General features: G+C 36.5%; 1 protein-coding gene across 18 annotated transcripts in view; it reads left to right on the top strand.

Annotated features, from left to right (window-relative positions):
• Positions 1-26,866, top strand: part of Gtdc1 (glycosyltransferase like domain containing 1) — a 399,059-nt gene that overhangs the window by 314,279 nt on the left and 57,914 nt on the right. For all 18 annotated transcript variants that reach the window (XR_007107717.1, XM_047544995.1, XM_047545003.1 and 15 more), the window contains one exon: positions 14,794-15,147. Coding sequence is in view for 17 of the 18 variants with exons in the window: in XM_047544995.1 (XP_047400951.1) it covers positions 14,794-15,147 (354 nt within the window). In the remaining variant the exon portion in view is untranslated. The remainder of the gene's footprint in view (positions 1-14,793; positions 15,148-26,866) is intronic.

The raw sequence follows: 26,866 nt of genomic DNA, 5'->3' as shown, positions 1-26,866 counted from the left end.
AAAGGTATAAATTTTCAATTTGTATCCTGTTTAGTGTTTAAAGAGATGTTTGTACATTTCTTGCCTGTAACCCACAAAAATATTTAATGGAAAGTGTAAATGTATATAAATTTTTACTAATAGCATCTGCCCGTATTTATAAAGACACTCTTCAAAGAAAGAATATTTCAACTAGAAAGTAAAAACCTCCTCTGCCATAATTCAAACGCACAATAATGCTCAAAACATCCAGAAAGAAGACCATTGATTATTGTCATCTTTATACAAACCAACATACCATACCTTTACAAAGTTTAGAAGAGGAAAAGTTAAATAGAATGTTAAAATGTCTGATTTTTTCCTCTAATTCTTTTTTCTATAAAAGAGATTTGAGTTTGAGTGAACACTCTACAAGTAAATGCTGGCTGCCTGATATTTTAGTTTTCTTAGAATTTAGAAAACTAGTGAGTTTTTCCATCTTCCTTCCTTCCTTCCTTCCTTCCTTCCTTCCTTCCTTCCTTCCTTCCTTCCTTCCTTCCTTCCTTTCTCCCTCCCTCCCTCCCTTCCTTCCTTCCTTCCTTCCTCCATCCCTCCCTTCCTCCCTTCCTTCCTCCATCCCTCCCTTCCTCCATCCTCTCTTCCTCCCTCTCTCCCTTCTTCCTTCCTTCCTTCCTTCCTTCCTTCCTTCCTTCCTTCCTTCCTTCCTTCCTTCCTTCCTTTCTTCCTTCCTTCCTTCCTTTTGAAGGGATCAAACCTGGATCCCAACCTCTTTCCACTGACTTCCTTTGGTTTGTTTAACTCTTTCCAGGCATACCAGGCAATGTCCAAACATGAATTTGATCGTCATCTTCTTTGGTAACAAAGTGGAGGAAAAGAGTGAAAGCAGGCAAGAGATGTTAAAATTTTAAAAGATAGGAATCTAACATATGTCTAATGGGAGATCCAGAAGATAATATTAAGAATATATTCAGAGATTTTTGCATGAAATTTTCAGAGATTATAAAAATTAAGTATTCTCAAGGTAATACATGCATTTAGTTTAAAAGGTCAGAAACAATAACAAAATGTTTTTAATGGAAAGCAAAATTCTTACATGGTCTTCCCCAACCCTAAGCGCTATACCCTCTTCAGATGCTACCACTGACAAAACTTTTCATCACTTATCTTGTGATTTCTTGATTTTTTTTAAAATAAGAGATATTATCTGTTAACTCCCTATCACTGGAAATGATTTAGTTAGCTTTCTTGTGATATAAGCATGCAAATGTACACACACTTTACCTCACCTTGGCCTTCCAATATGATTATGTCTTAACTTTTGGTTAAATAAGTGTTCTGTTTATAACATTATTGCTTTGTAGAATGTGTTCCCTGCTGAGCCTCATTGTGTTCTATGATTAGATTTCCCTTCCTGAATAACTCTTTATTTTTCCTGGAGCTAATTATTGCTTTGAATCTATTATTGGTTTCTGTCACAATCACAAATCCATTCCTGAGCCCTGTCATTATCATTGATTCATCTTCTCAGTATAGTTAGTTATGTCAGTAAGTTTAAAATTTCTGACTTTTTACCTGGACGCTGCCTTCCCAGAGGCCTCAGTTCTCCTGCTCCTATGTGTTTGGGTTGCATTCCAGGCCTGGGGGGTTAACTATGTCTTATACAGTGTGTGTTTCTCTTTACTTTCTCATTTTAGTGGAGCACTTCGTACTAGTGTCCTCAGGAAAAAGTACATAAGAACTAAAACTTTTTAAGAATTTTAAGGATTTTTAAGGAATTTCTGAAAATGACTGTAGCCTACCTCACAGTTGATCAATACTTGACTGAGTCTTAAACTCTTCACTGAAAATCATTTTCCTTAAAAACTAGAGGCCATGTTTCGTGTTTTCTACTTTTCGAACTTCCTCTTGGAGTCTAATGCAGTCTATTTCTGACTCATTGCATGTGCTTTCCCTTGCTTTCTCACCACGAAGATATTAGGACCTTCTGTTATCCCTTGGTATTCTGAAATTACCCAGCAATTCTACTGGCATTGAATTTTTATTCTTGTACTGAATACTCAATCTCATCAGCATGAGCAATTTTCTTATACTGTGTCATTGATTATCTCTCCCACGTTTTCTCAGCATTCGTTTTAACTACTGTAACTTTGAATTGACCTAATTTTGTCTCTTCTATTTTCCATCTCTTTGTTTTTGTTTGTTTGTTCTGTTCTGCTTTCTATAAGGTTTTCTCAAGCTTATCTTTCAAACCTTCTATTGATTTTTTTCTCAGTCTTGATTTTTTAATTGCTGGCCCTCTTTTTGTTCTTGACTACCCTTTCTTATTGTGTCTTGTCCCCCACCTCCAACAGATGCAAAATCTTGTCATGTGGATACTTACTATACTTTTTTTTTTTTTTTAATGTTTTCTTCTGTTCTCCACATTGTCTTCTATGCTTCCTTTTTTTTTCCCCTTGGCTGTCTATTCATATTTGAGCACATGACCCTGAAAGGTGTTTGGAAGTGTTCTGTTCATCCTGGGAACAGTGGCACATGTCTGTAGTGCCAGGCTTAGGAGACTGAGGCAGGAGGGTCGCAAGTTCAAAGACAGCCTCAGCAATTTAGTGAGACCTTGTCTCTAAATAAAATATAAAAAGGACTGGGAATGTGGCTCAGAGGGTAAGCACCCCTGGTTCAATCCCTGTACCATAAACAGTTCTGTTCAGAGACAAGGCTTGTTGACTGGTGACCTTTTTCATAGGACAGGCAAACAGAGATTCAATTGTTTTGTGTAACTGTACCCACATGTCGGTTTTGCTAGGTCATCCCAGTTTGTTTCCAGAGTATGGTTCCTGTAATCTCCTGAAAGGGGAATCTACAGCTTTTTGGGGACCACAGGGTCAACACTACTGAATAGATGTACTTTTCATTTCATTTCACTTACCCTACATTTGGCCTTGCCTGGTCTCTGGTTCAATCCCTAAGGAGCCTTTTACTGTTGAGGTGGGACTGGACTTGGGGAACTTATCAAGGGAGTTGATATCACTTTGTACAGAGTAGCTGTCAATTTCTTTTCTGTTCTGCTGTGCAACTTTGTCTCCAAAGGCACCTGAAGTGACCAGTTCCTAAGTCTTTGAGTTTCTGTGGAACCCATGAGCTTCTTGGATAACACACACACACACACACACACACACACACACACACACACTCTCTCTCTCTCTCTCTCTCTCTCTCTCTCTCTCTCTCTCTCGTCCTTTACAGACACAGTCCTCTTCTCTGTTCAAACATCACTCATCCATCTGCTTTCCATCTTCTGAAATTTGGTTGACATTTCTGTTCTTGATGTCTTTTCTAGTTTTTTTCTTTGTCCTTATGAATCTCTGCCTTTAAAAAAAAAAAAATTCCCCTGCCATTATTTTACTGGGGATTCAGAAGACAGAGGGGGTTCAACCTTATTGTTCCCTCTGCCACCTTGCCCCAGTCTGTTCTTCATACTGCAGCCAGTGTTTATTCAGACCCAATCTGACCTTAAACTTCTCAAAGAGTTACAAACCCCTGCTCTCTTGGATCATTAAGGATAGAAAGAACTCTCCCTGCTTATATCCTGAGTCTTATCTTTTGTCCGCCTCTATCCTACCTTCCTTCCTGTCCTCCTATCACTCGATGCTCTGGCCAAAGTTTTCAATTAGACTTTAAAGACTATCTTTACGTTTCAACCTTGTTTATATTCTGGTAATAGCCCAGCACATCAGATATTTCAAATTTATCCCTGTGTTGTATTTTTGCTCCCCTTTTTGCAAACTCAGAAATACTGGGAAGTATAGAAAATCCAAAGTGAAAGTGTTTGTACACTCACTTTGCACAACTTACGGTTTTATTTCAAATGTAAATCAGCAAAATTGTATCTTCTAATATTAGTTCTGAATAAGGCCAGTTTCTGTAACTGAAAAATTAGATGGCAGTGTAATCAGAACTTGAAGTGAATCAGTACTTGTTGTATAGCATTCAATGTGAAAGCAGAAAGGAAAGGTGATTGTGCTGGGAGTTGACTCTGCTGATAATTCTGATTTACTTAGGGTATAGATAGGTAAATTAAAAAGGAAAAAAGACTGAATTTTTGATACCTATCTGTTCATGCTTCAGAAATCTGGAAAATGGTGTTTTAGAGTTCCTAGTTTTATTTTCCTGGTTTACAGGTTTTAAGAAGGGAAAAGATGGAACCTTTGAGAAAAATGAAGGTGTATAAGACAAGGAAAAGTACAAGGCAGGAAATTTTACTATAAGAAAGAAATAAACAAAAGGAGAAATATATTTGATTGATTTATTAACATTGTTTCTTTTAGCAATTAATGTGCCTATTGGCATGAATACAAACCTTTGATTAGTATACAAATGAAAGGTAATACTGTGAGAAGTGCCTGTCTTAAATGGATGACTGAAGTATAACTGTAAGAAGTAACAAGAAAAATACATCTCACAGTAGGTTCTGGCTTATGAAGTAGACTTAATTGTGAAAGGGTTAAAATGTTGAGTCTCTTAAATAACATTGAAATATAATGAAGGTTTTTATCATTTTTATCAGTGATAAGATACAGTAGTCAGTATTGAGTTTTTACTATATACCAAGCAACATAGAAATATAAATCTTTAAGACCATATTATCATTTCCATATTACAGAAAATATTCTCTTTCCAAAGTAAATAAAAAGTACCAGAACCCTAAATTTGAATCCTGATAATATGCCTCAAGTCCTGCATTACCTTTTTTTTTTTTTTTTTTTGGTACTGGGGATTGAAGGAACTCAGGTTCATGTTATCACTAAACCATATCCCCTGTCCTTTTTGTTTTTGTTTTGTTGTTTTGGTTTTTGGTACCAGGATGAATCCAAGGGCACTTAACCACTGAGCCACATCCCAGCCTTTTTTACTTTTTATTTCGAGACAGGAGTTTCACTACCTTACAGCCTCACTAAGTTGCCGAGGCTGACTTTGAACCTGACTCAACCTCCAAAGACACTGGGATTATAGGCACATAACTCTCGCCAGGCCCCAGTCCTTTTTATTTTCATTGTGAGACAAGGTCTCCCTAAATTGCTGAGGCTGGCCTCCAACTTTTGATCCCCCTGCCTCAGCCTTACAAGTTGAAGGGTTTACAGGAATGCGCCACTACCTCTGACTCCTACTTCACTCTTCATGTCATTTTGCCCCTTAGTAATAAAATGTCAAATGGATTTGACAGATGTTTGAACTTTCTTCTGTGAGAAGTCTAGGGTTGGCCTCATCCTCATTGAACAGGGGAGAAAACTCAGGGCTAGAGAGATTAAGTGACTTTATTTACAACCAAACTAATATTTAGAAAAATTTGCTTTCTTAAAATTCAGTTCTTTAATATTTTTTATTTTAGTTTAGTTATTTTTTTAAAGAAATATTTTGGCTTCAGAATAAAATTTGCAAACATTTTCTTCGCTTTTTTTGGGGGGGAAGTTCTTATCAGGGATTGAACTCAGGGGCACTTGATCACTGAGGCCACATCCCCAGCCCTATTTTTTGTATTTTATTTAGAGACAGGGTCTCACTGAGTTGCTTAGTGCCTTGATCTTGCTGAGAATGGCTTTGAACTCAGGATCCTGATGTCTCAGCTTCCTGAGCCACTTGGATTACAGGTATGCATCACAGTGCCTGGCACATTGTCTCATTCTTATTTCCCAGATTCTCTCATAAGTTTAGATAACCAACTTACTTTCATTTTACCATAATCTCTATTTTGTCACTACCAACATAGATGCAGTACCTCTTATTACATTATTTTCCTGATACTCTTTTTCAGGAAATTTGACCCTTATTTTCTCCACCATAGTATCTAATAAAGTCATGCAATCCTTCAAAGGAGACTGTCCAGTTAGAAACACTGACTTCGGGGAATTCTCAAATGTGTTTGGAAGGAAGAAAGTGATCCATTCTTCAGACCATACATTTTCCATCCAAGGGATTGGTGACCATGTTAGAGTTGCATCAGTATTTTCTTAGTGCTATAGGAAATGCAAGTTTCCCAGAGTAGTTAGAATACTTACTTGTAAGAAATTAAATCCTTGCACAGTAAGGTCATCAGATGTACATGAGATTTTTTTTTTTTTTTTTTTTTTTTGTGGTTGTTGGTATTAGGGATGAACCCAGGGCCTTGTGCATGCTAGGCAAATGCTCTGAGCTATATCTCCAGCCCTATATGTACATGTGAAACAGCTCCTTCCTCTTGCTTGAAAGAGATTACTTCAGATCCATATTAGGGAAAGTTTTTTGTCCCTTATGTACCATAATTAAATTAAGTGAGGTGACTAAATAGATACACTTGAAACTTGGCTACTGAACTTTCAATAGAAAAATATAGTGAGCAAAATATGACGCTTGAAAAAAATTAGCTTATTAGAGTGATAGAATCAGAAAATGCATCTTAGTTTTAAAAATGATATGGATAATTTTCCATTTCAGGGGTTAAGAGAAGAAAATAAGCGTTATGAAATGTCACTACACACATAGTAAAAACTTCACAGCACAGTCTCTTGCACATAGAAGGAGCTTAAATATTTGTTGATTGAACATTTTTGACTGATTCAGCACAGGGACTTACTACTGCCTAAGTGTGGATCTTACATGGAAGAACAAAGGGAATGAAAGGGCTGCAAAGAAACCCATGGTGACTGTAGGATATGGAGGGGTAACGTGGGCAGTCAGAAAGTAGTGTAAGGACCTTAAGGAGTTGGCCACCAGCAGTAGAGACTGCTTAAAAGTGAATGTAGGAAAGTAAATAGATTCCTGCTTTGCAGTTGAGCAGTGGCTTTGCCTGACCTTGTTGAATTACTAGAGTAAACCTTACATAAACCAGAAGGTTTAGTTATGGCCTTAGAGAGTTTTGTCAGGGGAGGGAGTGGAAATTGTGGGAAGTGAATGTTAGCAAGGGTGACTCTAATTTTGATAAACATTTATTCTAGCAGTGTGCAAGGTAGCTTTTCTTATGCCCATACATTCATGGATACTTTGAATTTTCTTTGTGGGAGAAGTACATCCTAATGGAATTTTATAAAATTGAAGATAAACTGCTTATATGAGTGGCAGTTAAATTAGCAATGTATGTAATCTAAAATACTTTGAAATTAAGAGAGAATTGGGAATTGAAGTATAATTGTTTAAGATGAATAATACTAACCACATACACTGCGTTGCCAGAAGAGGCCATATACACAAATGGTACAAATGAGGTTATCTGGAAAAGTGTCTGATTTTTCAGAAATGACTCAGAAATGTTGGTGGAAAATAAAAACAAAAAGGAATAGGCTCATGGGAGCAGAACCATCATTTTCTTATGAAGCCTGTCTATCCCAGTTGTTGAAAGTAGAGAGACCATGAAATGATGAACCTTTAAAACAGAGGAGAGGAAGCCATAGCTTAATTGTCTGAGGAAGCCAAGCTTGTCTAACTTCTCACAGATTGCTGTCAACATTGCTTGTTGACTTTGAAAGTTTATGCCGTGGAGACAAAATTTGTTTCAGGCACCAAACATGGAACATCAAAATGATACTGCTTAACCAGCCACAGTGGCATTGGATGTCTTTTCCTCCAAACTATTTGCTCTGGGTACATGTGGCTTGTGATTGGATCATCTATGACTTGAGTTTATTCAAATAATGCTCTGCCAGGGAGTTCTTATTGAAACTGCTTTCATAGGATGTGCCACCTATTTAATGAATATTAGCCCTTCAACATCACCCGTGAAGAAGAGCATGCAGCTCTGTGCCAACCATCCAGCCAAGCATTAGTCAATCTTTTTGTTTAATGTTTTCCAAATATCTAGTTCTAATTGTGATGGACTTCTTTGCTTGCATTTCCTTTATTTTAGTAATATGGCAGGAGGTATAGTGACTGTATCTATATGCATTCAAATGCTATATCAAGATTTTTATTTTCATATTTTATAGGTTTATATAAATCTGCTCACCATATAATTGATATATTAGACACATGCGGTCTAACATGATTTTTTAATTATCTTTGCTATTTGCTTATGTGGCTGAATTCTAAAAATGTTAATTTTGCAATTAATTCCCAACACATTGTTTGGTAACAATGAATAGTTTTTGTTATAAGTCACCAAAGGCCTTTTAGATCACTGAACTGTCTGAATGTGTCTTCCCAGTTAGTTTTGCAAACATTTATTTTTATTCCTGCTTCATTTCACCTTAATTTGGTTTTTATCCAGGAATCCATAGAAATCACTTTAATAAAAGTGGTTAGTATTTTTTCTATCACCTGTATTATCCTTGAGCCATATCTTTTTCTGACTCCCCACCCCCCCATGGATTTTCCTGATTTCTTTCAGACTCGCTTTTGTCTTCTACTGTGTCACATTGGCATATGGCCTCTGGTTTGCATTCATTGTTTTCTCATGAGCATGCATTTTCCTATTCCTTCTGCCATCTCTGCTACACACAATGTGCCACCATCCGTCTGCCCCATGCTTTTCAAACACTGACTGTGCACCTCCACCGATCTCAGGTAGCCTTCCCAGAGTATACTTTATGGACACTCTAAGGTACCTCTTTGGAGAGGTTTCGTGTTTCATAAATTATTAAGTTTGAGTAACAATAATCATATTTCCATCATATAATTGATGTTCAATAAATATGGAATGTACAAAAGCATTCATGAATGAATGAACATGTTTATGGTACACTGCAGCATGTACTTAGAAAAGTTCTCTAATGAAGAATTGTGTAAATTTATGTAACCCAGCATTTTTTAAACTTGTTTTCCTAAAAGCATTCTGTGGTCCAACACATACATGTGTCCGTGGAATTAGAGTTGCACAAAACACATCTTGCAAAACTCTGGCCTGAAAGATAACAATTCTATGGTCACACTACTCCTCCCTGCATGAAACCTGAGCTCTATCTAGACCTGCTGAGCTTCATAGGCTTCCTCTTTCCTTGCCTGCAGACCAGTTTCCTTATTTCAGTTGCTAACACTCTCCTATCTTTACATTGACTCAGAGAGGAAATAACATTTGATCAACTACATCCTCTCTTTCTCTTTAATCATCTGCCAATTTACATAATTTTAAAATCACCTGCTGTCTTCTTTTTTTTTTTTTTTTTTTTTTTGCGGTGCTGGGGATTGAACCCAGGGCCTTGTGCTTACAAGGTAAGCACTCTACCAACTGAGCCATCTCCCCAGCCCACCTGCTGTCTTCTAAATCAGTTTTAAGAAGAAAGATTATTGATAATCTCTGTCTTTTGGACTTTTATCCATGGGCATTTCTTTACTCATTTATGTACGAGTTCTGTAGGTTGAACTTACTATACTAAGTACTTTTTAATTAAAATCTCTTGGAAAACCAGTTGTGAACACGTGTCCTGCCATGGCATACATTTTAGCCATGGCATTCTCTTCAACAACACCTGAATCACCATGGATGTCTGGTTGCCTTTCTTTGCTTTAAAACCCAAGTGCCTTCCTCTTAACTATCTCTGTTAATTGACCATATATACTCTAGTCTCTCAAGCAGAAATAAGCTAAGGTGGAGAAGGAGTTTCCTTACTATTTATATTAGCATCATTTAAAATTTGTCTCAAATCTATTATTTTCCTGACTGATCTAATAAGCCATTTGGCCATTCCTGTAGGTCCACCTCTAGGTTGGTGTGCGTGTGGACATTTAGAGGATGGAATGGAGTGATGTAAACTTAGGGCAAGAAAACACTTATCCAAGCTCTGAATCCACTCTCCTCTGTACTAGGATTGAACACAGAGATGCTCTAGCACTGAACCACATCCCTCAGCCCCCTTTTTGAGACAAGTCTAGCCTAAAACTTGTGATCCTCCTGATTAAGCCTCCCAAGTAGCTGGGATTACAGGTGTGTGCCACTGTATCCAGACCAACTATGTCCTTGAACATTGCCAACACACTGCTGGGGGTTTGTGGCAGTATCTCTGAACCATTATTGGGGCACATCCATGTGAAGGAAGTGTCTGAAAGGAGGCCTCTCCCACCTGGCAGAAAGAAGCCTTTTTCTGTTTCATATATTGGCTACTGCTTGGAAAAAGTTGGAAGCGAGGTCTCCTAGGTAGTATCAGATTGGAAATGACTTATGGTAATCAGAATGTTTCTAAAAGTTGAACTAGATTCTAATAGTAATTCTGAGAGGCTCAGAAACAATAAGAGGCATTCTAAGAATAAAATGGGCAGTAACATTTCTTTGAGAAAAGTAGGGGATTGGTGAATGGCACAGGGGACACTGTTACTAAAAAGCACTACTTTTCTTTCTCTTGTCACTCTTACACTCCTTACTCCAGCCCTTTTCTCTTCTCATTAGCACCTTCACTAGAGTTGAAACTGGGGGAGAGACAGAAGTGTTCAGACATGTGCCTATTGCACAGTCACTTCCTATGCTAGGACAGTGCAATCATTCTGTCCAGTTCCATAGAAAAGCCAACTTTTACCTCATCACTTAGGTATTATTTTCTTTTTTAGCAGAGAACAGTCTATTGCCAGGCTTCTCTTAACTGTACATTATAAATAGTGTCTGATTTAAAATGTTCTGGATGGGTTAATTAGTGTGGTGACTATTATTAAGCAAACTGCTTGTTAGTATTATGCCTATTTGATCTTGGTATTGATGCGAAGTAATTGACCATAGAGCTACATTTAGAAAAACTGAAATAAAGTTTTTTTGATTTGTATTATAGCAATAAATTGTTTATATTAAACATGTCTATGAAAATATGAGTTTCATGGAACAGAAGATCAGAATAGACTTTGTGTGGGATGTTGGATGACGGTTGTTCTGTTTTTAGAAATATTAATACATTGGTCCAGCCTTCTTTAAGTCCAGCTTTATGAAGTAAAGTACTCAATAAACTATTTCAGTTTGTCTTCATTGTTACTGCTGAGTATATGAAAACTGAAGTATTTTTAACTTCCACAACTAAAGGAGGTATCCTGTTAGATTCAGGTAATTGCCTAAGTACTTCTTTTGATGATCATCACTGCAATAAATAGACTATTAAAGAAAAATATGAAAAGACACTATAAACAAGGGTAACATAGCTTGCAACTACCTTCTTTCAAGTACTGGATTGTTATCTATATTATTTATTGGTATTTTGTCCAGTTCCATTATTAAGTTCCCTAGCCGTAGTATTTCCATAGGGAATTAATTCCATGAGCTAATAAATTATACCGTCAGGGAGTTTTTCTTGAAATTCAGCTTAAATTTTTCCTTTCTTAATTTCATCTCATTACTCCTAGTTATACCTCCTTGTACCAGGCTAAGTAATTATTCTTTTTCCTTAGAGACTCCTATTATATACCCCTCTAGTTGTCACTTCACTAGGCTATTCATATTTAGCTCCTTTAATCTGTCCTCATAAATCAAGTCTTCCATTGCCTTAATCATCATTATTGCTCTTCTAAGAACTCTCTAATTTTCAAACATATCCAGTTCTCAGGTTCCCCAAATGGAATCAGCATTCACACAGTGTTCTGTTCTACAGACGCTGTCTTCCTTCTTCAACAGGATCCGAAACTAAGTGGCATCAGTTTGCTGAGTGAAATCAGCACTTGCTCATCTTGTCAAACTCAGGGAGGGTCTAAGTGGTGTTTTCCCTGTGCCCTACATACATTCAAGGTTTAGTCTGATTTTTTTCAATCTCATGGGATTTGTAAGCTATTTTGGTTCCTGTTTCTATTTATATTCCATGTCTTTCCACATCCACATTGATTACCACCTATCAAGTCAGTAATCCACAATCTGTGTTAAGGTGGGATTCTGGTCAATCTTGAGAACACTTAGGAAACATGTTGAATAAAATCAGGGCTAACACCTTGCCCAGAGCTAGACTTCCTGTCAGTTGCCTATTTCCATTGTTTACAACCCTTCAACCAATCCCCCTTCTCTTTTAATTTGCAATTTTGCTTACATGCTGGCCAATATGAATGGATTTTATGAGTGTGATGGGTCATGATACTGCTTTCTAAAATGAAGATATGTTGTCTCACTGCCCATTGATTTTTTTTTTTTTTTTATTGTGGATCCTTTGTGTACTAACTTTGTAATTCTGTTAAAAATCCATTTTAAGCTTGCCTAGCATTCCTTATCTAACATAAATAAATAGGTTACTTTGCTCATTTCACATTGTTCCAGATGTTCCTTCTCTTACCATTTGTCCTGTTTGGGAGAAGGTGAAGGTGTTGTCATAGTCATTTTTTTAAACTTACTATGGTAATTAATTAGAACTTGGGGAGGGTTGTTTTTTAGATCCTTAGTGTCCCCTTAGCATTTTTAATTTATTTCAGAAAGTTTATTTTCTCCTTAATAATTTTGGACCTGTGAGATCAAAAACTGCAATCTGTAAATGCCCATTTTATTTTTAATTTTTATTTTTTTATTGAGTCTGGATCTCACTATATTGCCCAGGTTAGCCTCAAACTCCAGGTTAGACTCCTCTTACCTCAGCCTCCTGAGTATATGGGACTATGGGCATGCAGTCCCACATCCAGCTTTCTTCCCATTTTGAATCAAGAGTTAATTATTTTATTATGGCATATTTAAGGGATTAATAACATTCTTTGTATTTTATTTATCTGTATACAAGCATCTATTGCTTTTTTTTTTTTTTTTTTTTTTTTTTTATTTGCGGTGCTGGGGATTGAACCCAGGGCCTTGTGCTTGCGAGGCAAGCACTCTACCAACTGAGCTATCTCCCCAGCCCAGCATCTATTGCTGAGGGTTTGTATATATTCAGTTGATTTTTCTCCAATATTAGAAATCAGAACAGTTATATTAAAAGTGTTTTGTGAAACAAGTGTAGAAACCCCCAGGCGAGCTTTCTGATTCTGGAATGTACATAGCATACTGCATATAGCTAAAGACCTTGTGTCCGGCTCACCTGGATTCCTCACTGTTCCTCATACAGCTGTTCTTTCAACCTTACTTAACACCCTCTCCTCATAAACAGTGACTTATCTCAGCTGGCATCTTCAACCCTATTCTACCTGCATTCACCTCCCTTGAAGTGGATACCTGATCCAGTACTTCAGTGACACAACTCCTGAGATTCTGCATCTGCCACCTGAAACTGTTTTTTTTTTCTTTTTTTCTTTTAAGCATCCTTTTTCTCTTCTTTCTTAAGCTTTCAAGAAAGCTAGGTTGATTCTCTTACAAGACCCCACTTTTCCCTATACATGCCCTTAATCGCAAGTGTTACATTTTTTCTACTTCCATCTTGGAAGACTTTTCTTTCTCTTCAGGATCCTGCTACCTTCCCTAGAAGTGTCCCCATAGTGAATATCCCTACGTTTCTCACACCCCATTTTAAAAAGTTCAGCCTTGCCTTCCCCACCCTTTTCTTCTCACTCCCTTTCTCTGACTCTCTTTGATGCAAAAACCCTAACCTCTTGCAGGGTTTCTGCCCATGCCACTCCACAGGAATTCCCTTGGAGTAACCAAGTGACCTGGGAGAGAATTCTGGCTATAGCATGCTTCAGCATTTTTACACACCTTTTTCACACTCTTTTAGAGCTCTTGATTCACTTCCACTGTGTGATAATAACTCTCAAATTCTCTTTCAGCTCTTCCATGTGTTCCTTATTGCTCTCCTTTTGTGGTTTTTCTCTCCAACCTGCCTGCTAAATACCTATATTCTTCTTGTGTTCACTTACTCAGCACCCAGGGAAAGCAATCTCTGGATGGACCTGAGGGACTCTGGGAACCCTGGGTTGCCTGACTGGCCTACCACCCCAGGCCTCCAGCCCATCCTTTTGGGTTTCCTATTATTCCCAGAACAGTTCATGTGCCTGCACATGCTTCTCCTTGATCCCTCTGTTCCCTCAATCCAGAACTTCCCATTTTGCAAAATCTTTCAAATAAATCCCTTATAAACCTTTACAGACTCCCAAGTCAGGATTAATCTCTTGTTTTCCTCAGGTTAAAAAAATGATGTGTTCATCGTGTATCTGGTGTTCCAACATAGGTCAGTTGGGCATTCACATCTCTCTCCAATTCTGTTCATGCACTCTTGGTTTATCCCCCATTTGATGGTGATCGCCTTGGGATAGATCCTGTATTTGTAGATGTGGCTCACAGATTTTAGGCTATATTATAATTTTTTAAGATTTCATTTTATTTAGATGCCCTTATCAATAATTGACAGATATTGAACTCTGAATGACAAAGCATTATGGAGGATGGGGGAGAAATGGTAATGGAAAATATATTAGAATATATTTCAAGAAGCATTAACAGAATCAGTTCAATAGTATTCACTGTACAATAGTAGTATTACAGTAATACAACAGTATTGCTGTGCAACCACTGCACATTGTCTGGCCACATAGGTGATAAGGAATACAGAACAGTAATGTGAGCAGAAATGACAAGAGTTAACCAAGGAAGTTGCAAACATTTTTGTAGGATAATGAACTAGTGGGCTGAAAACCAGTGCTGGGCAATGTGTTGATTGGAAGACAGAAAATGAAAATCCAGAAAGATGAATGACAGAGGAGTAACAGTCTCTGTGATCTTGTATTTTATGGTATGGGCAGTGTAGGTTTCATAGCCACAAAAATTCTTTGGGAACCATTCAAATATAGTCTTGTTCAATTTGAAACCTTTGAATCTTTTCTTGGTAGCACATACTTGTTGCACATGTTCTAGAATTTTGTTATATCGGTTTTATCTTTTTCAGTTTTATACATAGTCATCATGTCCTTATGGGAAGGTAAGGGACAAATCTTACTTTTTTTTTTCCCCCACTAAAAGCATATTGCATTCCCTTTTTGTAACAGATTCATGCCCAAGCACAAAATAACCCATTTAAAGAGGATGCTCAGCCTTAAAGGAAATGGTGGTGCCGCTCCATCCATGGCCTGTCCTTCCCAACAGGAGCAAAGAGATTCTGAGAATTTACTAGAGGATTTTAATTCAGAGTATAATGTACACTTTGACCTTGGTACTGTACAACAAGAAAACCTGGATAACTCATCAATGCAAGAGCCAGACTCAAGACAATCCAACTCATCTGTTAATTCAAGCTCTCATCATGGGGAAAATGAACAAAATCTGACTCTCAATCCCTGTGACACTCTGCGAGGAGTTGACAATCAGCAAAGACCACTGCACCTTGTCTGGCCTCATAGGTGGTAAGTGAAGACATGCCAATTTAGTAAGTTGTAGAACTAGTAATAGGGTATATATTTTGATGGTTGACTTATTAATTTGCTGACCTTATACCTTTAGAAAAATCATTTTAATATAGTTAGTGCTACTAATATAGTGCCAACATTCTACTACTCAAGATCTTTACATTACTTACTGTGTGTTTAGATTAAATTTGAATTACAACTGTTTGCAGTGATTTGCTAAACTAATAATAGTAGCCAGACACTTCTAAGAAATTAAATTTTGTTCAAGACGTTTCAAAGTATCAACATATAGGAATAGGATACCATTTTATATGTACACACACAACGTTATCACAGTACTGTTTCCTATGTATACATTGATAAAGCAGTATTACCATTAAAACAAGAACAATTTCCATTATTTACCGCTACTTTGACCAGTTTCAACTGGATGACTTTGTTTTACTTGTCATAATACATCAATCAGGACATTTGAAACGGTTTCCTTTCTTCCAAATGCTTCTGTATTTTGCTAAGCAAAATACTGTCTTGCTGAATTTTTTCTAAACAGGAGAAAATCAACTGCAACATATAATCCCACCAAATATAAACTCATAAACTTAACCATGGCTCCTATAAATTAGGATTTAAGGAGGTAAAATGTCCTGATAATCTTCTGGTATTAGGCATGAACATTTTAATCTAGTTTTTATTCCTCCCAGTTAGTTTAATCTGCGTGTGGCCTGATTAGAGTTCACTTCCCCCACAGATTATGGTCTCTTTATTGCAGCGTTGCTGGGCTGATCATTAGGTCCGATTTTCTGAGAGCAACTGTTTGCAGGTGAATTAATAAGCACAGCACACCGGCCGGCCAAAGCGCCTTTGCCGAGGATTTGACTTCCAGCACATTAAAACTCCAGAAGCTCTCCCGGTTGATCTGCAGCATCTGGTACCTAAAGGGATTTTTGTCTTTGATTCTAAATGTATGAACATAAAATTTAGGGATTGAAAGTTGATGCGGAATGAGTTTTTGGATTTGTTTGTTCATCACACTTCCCGCATACCCTCTCTAAGGGAGTAACATTTATTTGTAAATCATATTTTACTTAAAATGTAACAGTGTTCTGTATTCTTTTGCGTTATTTTAAAATGCAGTGGGTCTGGATGAGATTAACCTGTTTCAAGGTAAAATACATGACCTCATTTACCCTCTTCAGAAAAGTCTTCTTTTATTACACCAATCTTTGGTTGTCTCTGAAAGAATGTTTATTGCAAGAAAATCAGTTCTAAAAGTTTGGTTCCAGGTTGTCATAAAAATGCTAAATTAAATAATTTCTAGACTGCTATTACAAAAGAGCAATATAGAGGAAAGAGTGAGAGAACCATGTTATTCAATACTTTGCACAAAATAAGACAGAGCTATGTTAATAAAATTAACAATATTAAATTGAATAATTCCCTCTCTTCCTTTGTATATTTTTGCTTTAATTTAATTTAATTGCCTAAAGTTAGTTGCTTAAAGAGATGCAGCATTATGTTTGTGCACATTCTTATTGTTAAAGCTAAATTATTTTTAATTTGGAGAAGAGGGAAAAAAGCCGCATCAGCAAGAGTAAATGCCAAAATATAAAAGTAACACATTCATCCTTACGGGTAATATAGTAGAACATTGGAAACTTGGAGGTTGCCAGACACATAGCTAACATTAGGGCTAATTTTGAAAATCTAGCGTGCAGTCAATTTTACTGATGCCTGGGGACATACAAGGTAGAAGCTGACAAGAGAACTAATTTTGTTTGGGTTATTTACTGCTATGCATCATCCTCGGGTTCCCGCCTGACACACAGCTATATGAAGGGGGATATTATCACACACTAAAAATTTATGTTGACATTCGATATTTGTTCAATATGTCAGCAGTATTACTTTCATAATCAAAAGAGTAAGAAAAAGAGAAAAGAAAAGCACTTTATGCTCATATAGATATATCTTTTTAATAACAGTCTATAAGGTTAATATAGTTTACCTTTGAGAGTATACAATGAAAACAAGCAGGGTTAGGAGGGGAAATGACAGAAAGCATCAACCCGAGCTGTTTGTTTGCCATTACCTAAGCGAGCCATGTCAGCTCTCTGGCCCGCGTCTGATAGCTATTTGTTGTACAGAGAGCACAGCATAAAAAAAATATCAAACTCTTAATACTATTGTGTGCCCATAACCATCTGTCACTGCTAGCCTGGAGATGAGAGGAAGATTACGAGGAATAAACACTGAGCCGCCGAGCATTGGTAAAGCCTTCGGGCAAAAAACTCTTGTGGGGACATCAAAGACATTCTAATTCCGAGGCAGTCAAGGATTACAGTGTGTAACCTGTGCTGACAACAGATAAATGACTGGCAATATTGTGCCAGAGCTGTTGGGTCCTGCATGGAGTACTGATGATGATGATGATGATGTTATCTTGCAGAATGGACTCTGCTGGGATAATTTTATGATAAAACACTTTTTTCAAATGCCACTGGGTCTAGGCAGACATTTACTAGCTACAGGGGTAGCAATCAGTTTCTTCAAAATTTACTGTTCTAAGCCCATTAGAGTTCCAGCGCAGCAAGACTCTTCAATGAAAATCTAAAACGCCTATATTTTCTTTAGGAGAATATATGCAAATATTGGGAGCTGAACTCCTACCCTTTAGTGGTAGATGCCTTATCATCTGATTTATGTAAATTTGCTCATAAAAATACAGTTTATTTTTAATTGGTGAATATGAATTAGAAAATTAAGATTCTAGTTTAGCATTCATCAAACATCTCCAGCTACAAGCACACATTTATTTAGACCCCTGATCATAGGGGTAGAAATCATATTACTGACCAGTCAATATGAATTGTATTCTAAAGGAAACCAGGGTTTCCACTGGAAGGACCAGGGTTTGGGCTTGTCTATAACCCTCTTCGTTTGAGTCTTCTGCTTTATGTTATTGTCAGTGCTCTGAGCTATTTCACCTGCTTGAAGGGGGCTTTTCTTTGGAGTTGTCTGTCAGATGCCCTTTGGTCTGTTTCATTTTTGCCTTGGCCATGCACATTTTCCAGAGAGAAGGTATTTTGGGACAGGAGAAAGCATCAATGGTTATTTCCCCTGTAAACATAAAGAAGAAATGGACACTGGAGAGGGCAACAGGGTTCTAAGACCCTGTCATTACCATGCCTAACAAAACAAAAATAAAACCCCCTCCTTATCATAAAAAATATGCCCATGATATCATACAGTTGTGGTAGCCAGCTCTAAAAATGAAGTGATGCTGACCTCATTGTGTTAGTTCCACACTGGGATCACGAATTGTCTAAAATATAGTGTTAGCCTCTAACATATCTTGTACTAAGTCAACCAAATGTAGAGCCTCCTTGCTAGGATATGTATCAAAATCAAAAGTGACATTTTCTAGAAGACACATTCTGGCTTTAAATCTGTGTTAAAATGTCTGTGCATGAGAACAGGCCCTTAAATGCAAGGCTTGCCCCCTCTCTTCAGTCTTTCTGAATCTGAGCTTGTCAAGGATTATAGTGTGCAACCTCTGCTGACAGTAGATAAATAACTGACAGTATTTTAGCAGAGTTGCTAGGTTCTCTGCAGAGTAATTTGTTTTCTCCTTTCTACTCAGTCTTTAATGTTTTGTTCTAAACATCTACAGCAAAGCACGCTTAATAGAAATGACTTATATGGAAAGACCTGTAAAAACTCCACTGCAATTTGCAGTTCTTATTTTTTAACTATTTTTTTTCCAAATATTACACAAATGCTATAATGTTGCACCAGTTCCCAATCTTTATGTAAATGTTCTCTGAACTGTAATGGTTACAGAGACACACTGCTGGAGGGACAGAGAATACAAGCTTAGAAGACATCGAAAGCTCACCCTCTGAAGACCCATGTTCTCAAACACTTTAAATCTCAAGGTCCCCTCACACTTCTAAAACTTGGTGGAACACCATAGGGCTCTTATTATTGGTATTGTAACTATTAATGTTCACTGTATTAGGAATTATTATTGAGAAAAAAGTTTTTAAATCTACATTAAATCATTTAAAAAATCAACCATGTATATGGTAATGTAAATGTTGAATTTTTATGAAAATAACTGTATTTTCCAAAACAAAATCTAATAGTGTAAAAAGTGACCATATTATACATTTTTGTAAATCTGATTCCTAAGTGGAAGATAATTGGATTCTTCCATCTCTTTAGGTATTCAGTCTGTTGCAATATGTTGTTTTGGTAGCAATTTATGGAGAAATCCTCCTCACAAAAAGATGTCCTTGGAAAAGGGAATATTTTAATGACCTCTTCTAGTTCTGTAGATACTCTTCTTTGAAATTATACAAGAAAAGGTTATTTGTATTGTGGAGTCTGAGACCATACAATGAGTTCTTCATGCTCTGCTACTTGCAGTTTGAATGGATTTTGTAGCATCATGCATTGGTCATTCAAAGAATATAGGCTTACTCACTAATGCAGATCTTCCAAATGTTAACACAATTCATTATATAGTTTCAAAAACTCACATTTGTTAGCATCACCACTGATCTCATAAGAGACATTTTGAGTCATGGGAATCTATTAAGCTCATTGTGCAGATACAATTTTTCAAAAATTCTAATGATCACTTAAAATCTTGAATTTATAATTACAACAAATATATCAGTTGTTTTCCTTGAAGTGACAGATTCACATGGTTCATATTCGAGAAAATGTCTGCCAAATTTTCTAGTGTGATTAACATAGTTTGTTTATTAGTTCTTTCAATTAAACTCAGTATTTCATGGAAAAGACCCACGAGTTTAACTCAGAGTACCAACAATCACTTTTCCTCAAGAGAGCCCAAATTGTGTCTTGGTATTTAGTAAAAGTGCTTTATATGTATTTCAAATTTTATCACAGAGAATATTAAAAGACATCTAACTTAAGGATGAAATTAGTAATTTTTCCCACTTCCTCAAGGATATTCTTAAGTGAAACAGATGTATTTCCTTTCTCTTTTTCTCTTTTACAGAGGGTTCAGGTCTTGGAGAATGGGGTGTCTGCTGATTCAGTTTGCTGCCATTCCTTGCCTTTCCTTATGCTAAGACTACTGGAGTGTTACCCATCAATGCTTTTGTACTCTTAGGATATGTGTCAAAACAGTGAAAAAAAACGAATTACATCTTAGTATTGTTGTAAAAATAGTTTGACTTTGAAGGCTCCTTGTAAAGATCTTGGACACACCTATAAATTCACAGGATACTCTTTGCAAACCAATATCGCATATGACTGATAATCACATTTACAACTATGGCTGCCACTAGCCGTAGGAATTGCTTAATTTTTAGTGCTACAGACTAAATTTTTCTTGCTCTGAATGTTAACATATTGTATTTCAGTTTTTTATTTAGCAGTTGGTTGCAAACAAACCATTATCATATATAAGAAAATTTTCTCAGACCAAACAGAATCAGCCTTTATGTGGGTTAAGTAGGTAGAAAACCACAGGGTAGAGATCTGTGCGATCTCTGAAATTCTCTCCTAATCTTGAAAGCCCTGTGAGTGGCCCCTGTGTAGGTGTATTCTGGTTAAGAAAGATAAGAAAGGAGTGGGCTGTGCAGCATGTTAAGGATTTTGAAATTATGAGAGTAGCTATAGTTAGGAGTTCCACCATGACCCCTTCACTTGGACTATGGGGAAATTGTCAGAGCTTTTCACTTTAGTGGAATGACTTTTTATGATATCTGGTATTTGCAGCATTTTCCAAATAATGATGATAAATTGATTTATATGAAGTTGATTATAGTTTGATTATAATTAAGAATATGAATTCAGAAAGGACAGAGTCCAGTCATTGAGAAATAAAAACAGATTTGAAACACTTAGGTGAGTAACTGAAGAGAAACATGTACCTTAATATTGAAAGAATCTTACATCTCTAGTTTTAGAAACTTTCTAAGAATAAGTGATGGATATAAAACAGAAAATTGTGTTTTATTGCTTGGTAGTAAAACAAATTGGCCTGTTTTCATTCTTTGACTCACTGAGGTTTAAAAATATATTTCGAAAACAAAATCAATGATGGCCTTTTGCAAAGATGTGTGTTGGATGATTGGATGATCTGCTTTTTAGGCCAAAGCAAATTTACCTTGGTCTTCTCATTGCTAAGATACCATAGGAAACATTTGATGAGTAGACCATCTTAAATCTTTGAGGTTTTACTGGTCATTTCCTTATAATAGAATAATTTTGGATATCTGTCTTCTGGTGCCATGCCAAGATGGAAACAGAAATCATAGTGCTAGTATTTGGATACTAATATTCTGTGCTCTCTTTTAGTGTTGTGTAGAAACCTGTTTTTCTGAAAGAAAAAATGGTCCTCACAGAATCAGTGTATAAATCTATTTTTCTGAAAGAAAAAATGATCCTCATAGAATCTAGTTCTGGGAATGATGGTCATGTGGTCTGGCCACCTGCCTTTCAGTGTGTGCCACCAAAGTCTCCTCAGACCTGTGCACATCCATCTTACTTGTTCTGATCTCTAAATAAAGATGATTCCACAGATGATTTCCAATAGCACTATCCATTGTCACAGTTAAGTAATCTTTAATGTAAAGAGTCTCTACCCTTTTAATAAAAAGTGACTAGTTTTGAGATTTATTAGGAATAATGTCTGAGAGCTCTTTGAAGGGGATCATCCAACCAGTTCACTTTTTAACTATCAATTGGTCAGAGTTCACATGAATAATCAGATTCTAATTGATTATAATCCGTCCCAATTCAATAAGTTTTCTTCAGTTATTTTCTCTTGCCTAGAGTTCTTTGGGAAGTTTTGCTTGTTTGCTCATTTGTTTGATTTTGTACATAAAGAATTACAAATGAGCTCTGGCATTTGAAAAACAAAATGCTCTCTAGAGAACTGTACTAGAATCTTTGAAAACTGTAATCAGATACCTGACTAAAATTAGCCAGGTGCTAAATCATCTACTAGATTTATTTTGTCCTCTAACATAGCACTATTAAATGAATTAATGGTACTCTTAAAAAATTCTGACCAAGTAGTAGAAAAATAAGTACTAAGAAATTCATGGCCAAATTTTTAAAAAAAGAACCTTACCCAAATACCATTTACAATTTCCACTATTCCACTCATGGGTTTCTTTTTATTTTCCAAATAATTGAACATATAAAGAAAATAAATACATATTCAACATTTAGGTTCTCACTGCCTCTTGTTTTAATGCTAGCACATTATGTCATCATAAGCAACTTGTCATCATTACTGTAATGGGATTGTTATCTCTAGAATATCATAAACTAAAGCTGTTGTTACCTTTTCTGACTGTAGTTTTTAAATCATTCTGTAAACTTGACTACTTTCGTAAACAATTACTACAAAAGATGGTTATTTGAATTTAATATGCCTATGACAGTCATTTTCAACCCATGCCTCTTTTCTGACACCATTCTTTTGATCATATTCTTTTACCAGACTTTACTTAGTATCACAGATGAGGAGCAGATGAGTTTGATAGTCACTGATATGGATGGATGCATGGATATATGGGTGGATGGATGCATATGTCATTTATTTGTTACACATATTTATGTCATGTACATTAACGTGTATGTGTTTAAGTGGATTTCTCCTTCTTAGCTTTTCTGCACACAATCACAGTTGACCTGACTTCTCTATAACTAACCCACTCTTTCCTCCCCTTTTCAGGACTGATATCCCTCCTGTTGCTTCTTTCATTTTTGTACTGGAGATTGAATCCAGGGACATTTTACCACTGAGCTACATTCCCAATTCCTAGCTCTTTTTATTTTTTAATTTTGAGACAGGGTCTCACTAAGTTGCTTAGGGCCTCACTAAGTTGCTGACAGTGACTTTGAACTTTCGATCCTTCTGTCTCAGACTCCAAAGACACAGGGATTACAGGTCTCTGCCACCACACACACCCTGCCCTCCTGTTGCTTTTAATGTGTGTTGTTTTCTATCTTTGCATGATGGTTATTACTATTGCATTTCTTTAGAGATTCCCTGCGATACTTTTTCTTCCTCATACATCTGTCCTGATTGAAATTCCAGTGATGTGTGAATCCCCTGACTGAGTTTCCATGCAGCCAGGTCACTGTACCGTCCAGTGCACCACGTAAACATGTAATGGAGTTTGCACTTTTCCACTTAACTCCTAGCCGTACTCACTTCATATTTTAAGCAGTGTCAGTGTTTTAGGTCCTAGGGTCCTCTAGGACAGAGGCAGAAACATTTTTATTTTGTTTGGAATAGGAAGCAGGTTTCAATAGCATCTAGCCATACTACCTGGCATGTGGAGATACTTTGTCAATGTTACTTAATGTTAAGGATGATGAGTTATAGGATGATTGATTATCACCTGTTCAGCGAGTCCAGTGAGGACAGGTTTCTCTTCCTGGGAAGAATGACGATGAAAACATAAAGAGGTTAAATTTCCTGAGTTATAGGTGAAGGTGGTCATGTGCACAGCATTGCTCTTTTAAAAGCCTATGATTCTTTTTAGTTTCTTATGAAATGCCTTTATAGCAGTTGTAAATACAAGTTCTTTTTTTGTGAAAATCAAACAATTCATTTTAACAGAAGGGCAGAGTATTTGAAAGGGAGAGACTCTCAAACTGGTTAAAACCAAAGTAATTTCTGTTATTGGAAAAAATGCATTCAGAAGGAAAGATCCCTATAGATTATTTTTTCACCTACTTCTTCACTATATTACAGATATTAAATAATTTTAAAGCACTCTATTGACATCACTTTTTAAACTCTCATTTAAAGTCTCAAGTGAATGGGATTCTATGGTTTTTATAGGTTACCCAGTCTAAGGTTCAGTGACCAGATATTTCTGTTGATTTGTTAAAAACCAAAGAATTCCAAGGTAGACTAGCAATAACTATTATAAATTATGTAAGTTTTTTTTCTTCGCATCATCTTTATTGGCTATGCAGCTAATTAGCTATTTCAGCACTATTCAGGCTAGCATCGTTTGTTGGTTAAACAAAAGAGGGGAAAATTCAGAAACACAAAGAGGCGAAATATTTGAGATTTGTTGTTATTCAGATGTATCCCTCATATTGCCTATCTCCTGTTGAAGGAAATAATTTATCGTGATCTTAGTCAAAAGCATTTCTGTCTTTGCTGTCCTTTTTCATTAATTTAGATATGTTTCTAAGATGAGAAATGATGTTACTTCTAATTATGGTTACATGTAGTTAATTTCCTTCTTTTTTACTAAGCTTGGTGTGAAAGGCAGTTTCCTCCCAAAGAGGCGGGGGGAGCTGGTTACTGGGAGGGGAGAATACTGATAGAGCTGATCTTCCTGTTGCCTTAGCAACAGATTTATTTATTAGGGGTTGAAATGACATGAGTTAATATACCGCATACCTGCTGATCGGCAAACTCCCCTATTTCAGCTGCAGTTGACAATTAAGTCCTGGACAGCTACAGCCAGGGGTTAATGTTCCTCATTAGGAGAACTAGGTCATTACTGGGAAATCAAGGCACTTAAGGCAGCATGGGTAAAATACAAAATTCAGCATCTAGATGAGTGAGGCTTTTTTATGTTAATTAACCTTATTTTCCTAGGTTTAAAAAAATCTTATATGCACATGTCAGCGGATCAATTAATTGAAAAAAGAGCTAGTTTACTTTACTCTCTGAGTTGTCTTCATTTCCTTTGCAAGGATTTCATTATTTTATGGAAAATTCTTATGTCTATATGATGAGTAAAAAGGGTATTAAAATTAAGAAGGGAATCATCATGGAAATCAGCTTTACCACAAGGGAATGAGCAAATAAAAGCCTTGGAAATGAAAATAAATAAGCTTTGCTAATACCTCACCTAAGGAGCAGAATATAAGCCCATCAGAGCTGAGAGATATTTAGAGGTACTTCTTTGCTTCTTTATTAAGCAGTTACATAGCTATTTGACCTTCAGAAACTGAAACTTTAGAAAAGTGACTCCAAGTGGTTTGTAAACATTCTATTTGCAGAAAGCTGTGTAGCAGTTTAACAAACAATAACTTTCTAGTTCATAATTGGCTTTTTTAAATACCAATAAAATTAGATACATTAGTTGAAAGTTTTTATTAAAATGTCTGAGTGGGTGTTTTTTTACTTGATAAGTTCATAAATAATGTATCAAGTCCCTTCTGAAAGCTTTGTTTTCTTATTTCTTTAAAGAGCCTTTATGTTGAAAGGGGGGTATTTACAGAGTAGAAAAAGATTTATTGCCCAGAATCCTATTTTGTCTTCCTTACTGTACTGCCTCCATTGGAACTACATCTTGTCACTTCTTCCACTCTGGAACTTTCTGTGTGGACACAGACAAAAGCAAAAAGATGCTTTTCCTATCTTTATTCCCTAAAACACTGTGTCTCTTCAACTGAAAAGCCAAAATCACCAAAATCATCCTCTCTTCCACACACATGCTATAAACTCTTCTTATTAATATAAGAATAATTGATTGTGTCCCCAAAACTTATCATAGAACTCATGTCAACTTCTTTCCCACCAAAAGAAACATGCACCTCCCCTTTAACTGATTAGATCTCTGTGATTCAGTGTATTATTTTTCACCTGCCAAAAATCATTTTCCCATTCAGTAAGTGAAACCAGGTGCTCAGACACTTCTTTAGGAAATGCTACTTAGAAAACCTGTTGGTATATGTATATTGCCACTTATCTTCTTATTGAACATAAACTCACTTTTCTAGGTGGCACCTCTCAAGGCTGCTGCTTTCAGAGAGGCATTTCCAATCTGAAATTATATATGCTCCTTACGCTGCTGCCCCTCTTCATCTAGCATGCTTGGTTGTACCAAAAACATTTTTAAAGGAGAAATTGTTTCTCCAACTTCAGAATCCCTTCCCAGGAGCCAGAGATCTAGAAAAGTGAAGTATGAAAAATATCATGAGCTGTTCCCCAATATTCCTTTTTCTTTTTCTTGGGAAGATAGCTAGACCATGTCTTTCAGCCTGTATTATTTGGGGTGACTACCTGACTAGATCTTAACCAGTTAATATAACCAGAAGTGATAGGGGCCACTGCCACACCTGGGGCCTAAAAATGTCCCACCCACATTCTCCCAGGTTCCTTGTCCCTGGCATAGAATCACTCATTGAGGTTGATGGCACCACCTTGGCTTGGAACCTTGGATGACCCCATAGAAGAAAATTGCCCTTCTAATCTATGCCTGTCTAGCACTTACATGGTTCCTACATGTTTTTTATATCTGTTTAATGTTGTGAACCTATCTTAATGGAAGCAGAAAACTATAGTAATGCAAACAAACATGATAGTAATTCGACTGGGGTACTAGCAGTAAAAAAACGTAAGTGGTCAGGATCTATTTTGTAGATTTGAACAGAGGTAGGTAAATGAAAGTGCTGTTCACTGAGATGGGGAACCCTTGGGGAGGAAAAGGTTTTAAAAGTTTTCATTTAGACTTATTAAGTTAGAGATATCTTTTGGATTTGCAAGTGATTTTAAGTTGGAAGCTCATATACAAGTCTGTCATTCAGATGAGCAGTCAGGGCTGAATATAGAAACGTGGGACTTATCAGCATGAATATGTTCAACTCCTTTAAGGAATTTTCACCATATATTGGATTTTAAATCTCATGAATTGCATTTTAAGCTTCCTGGTTTTAAACATTAATTTTTTACTAATTCTGTGGGTAGCAT

This window comes from Sciurus carolinensis, chromosome 3, assembly GCF_902686445.1.
Source record: "Sciurus carolinensis chromosome 3, mSciCar1.2, whole genome shotgun sequence".
In the NCBI taxonomy this organism is placed as follows: domain Eukaryota; kingdom Metazoa; phylum Chordata; class Mammalia; order Rodentia; family Sciuridae; genus Sciurus; species Sciurus carolinensis.
This window is presented reverse-complemented; position numbering and strand designations above follow the sequence as displayed.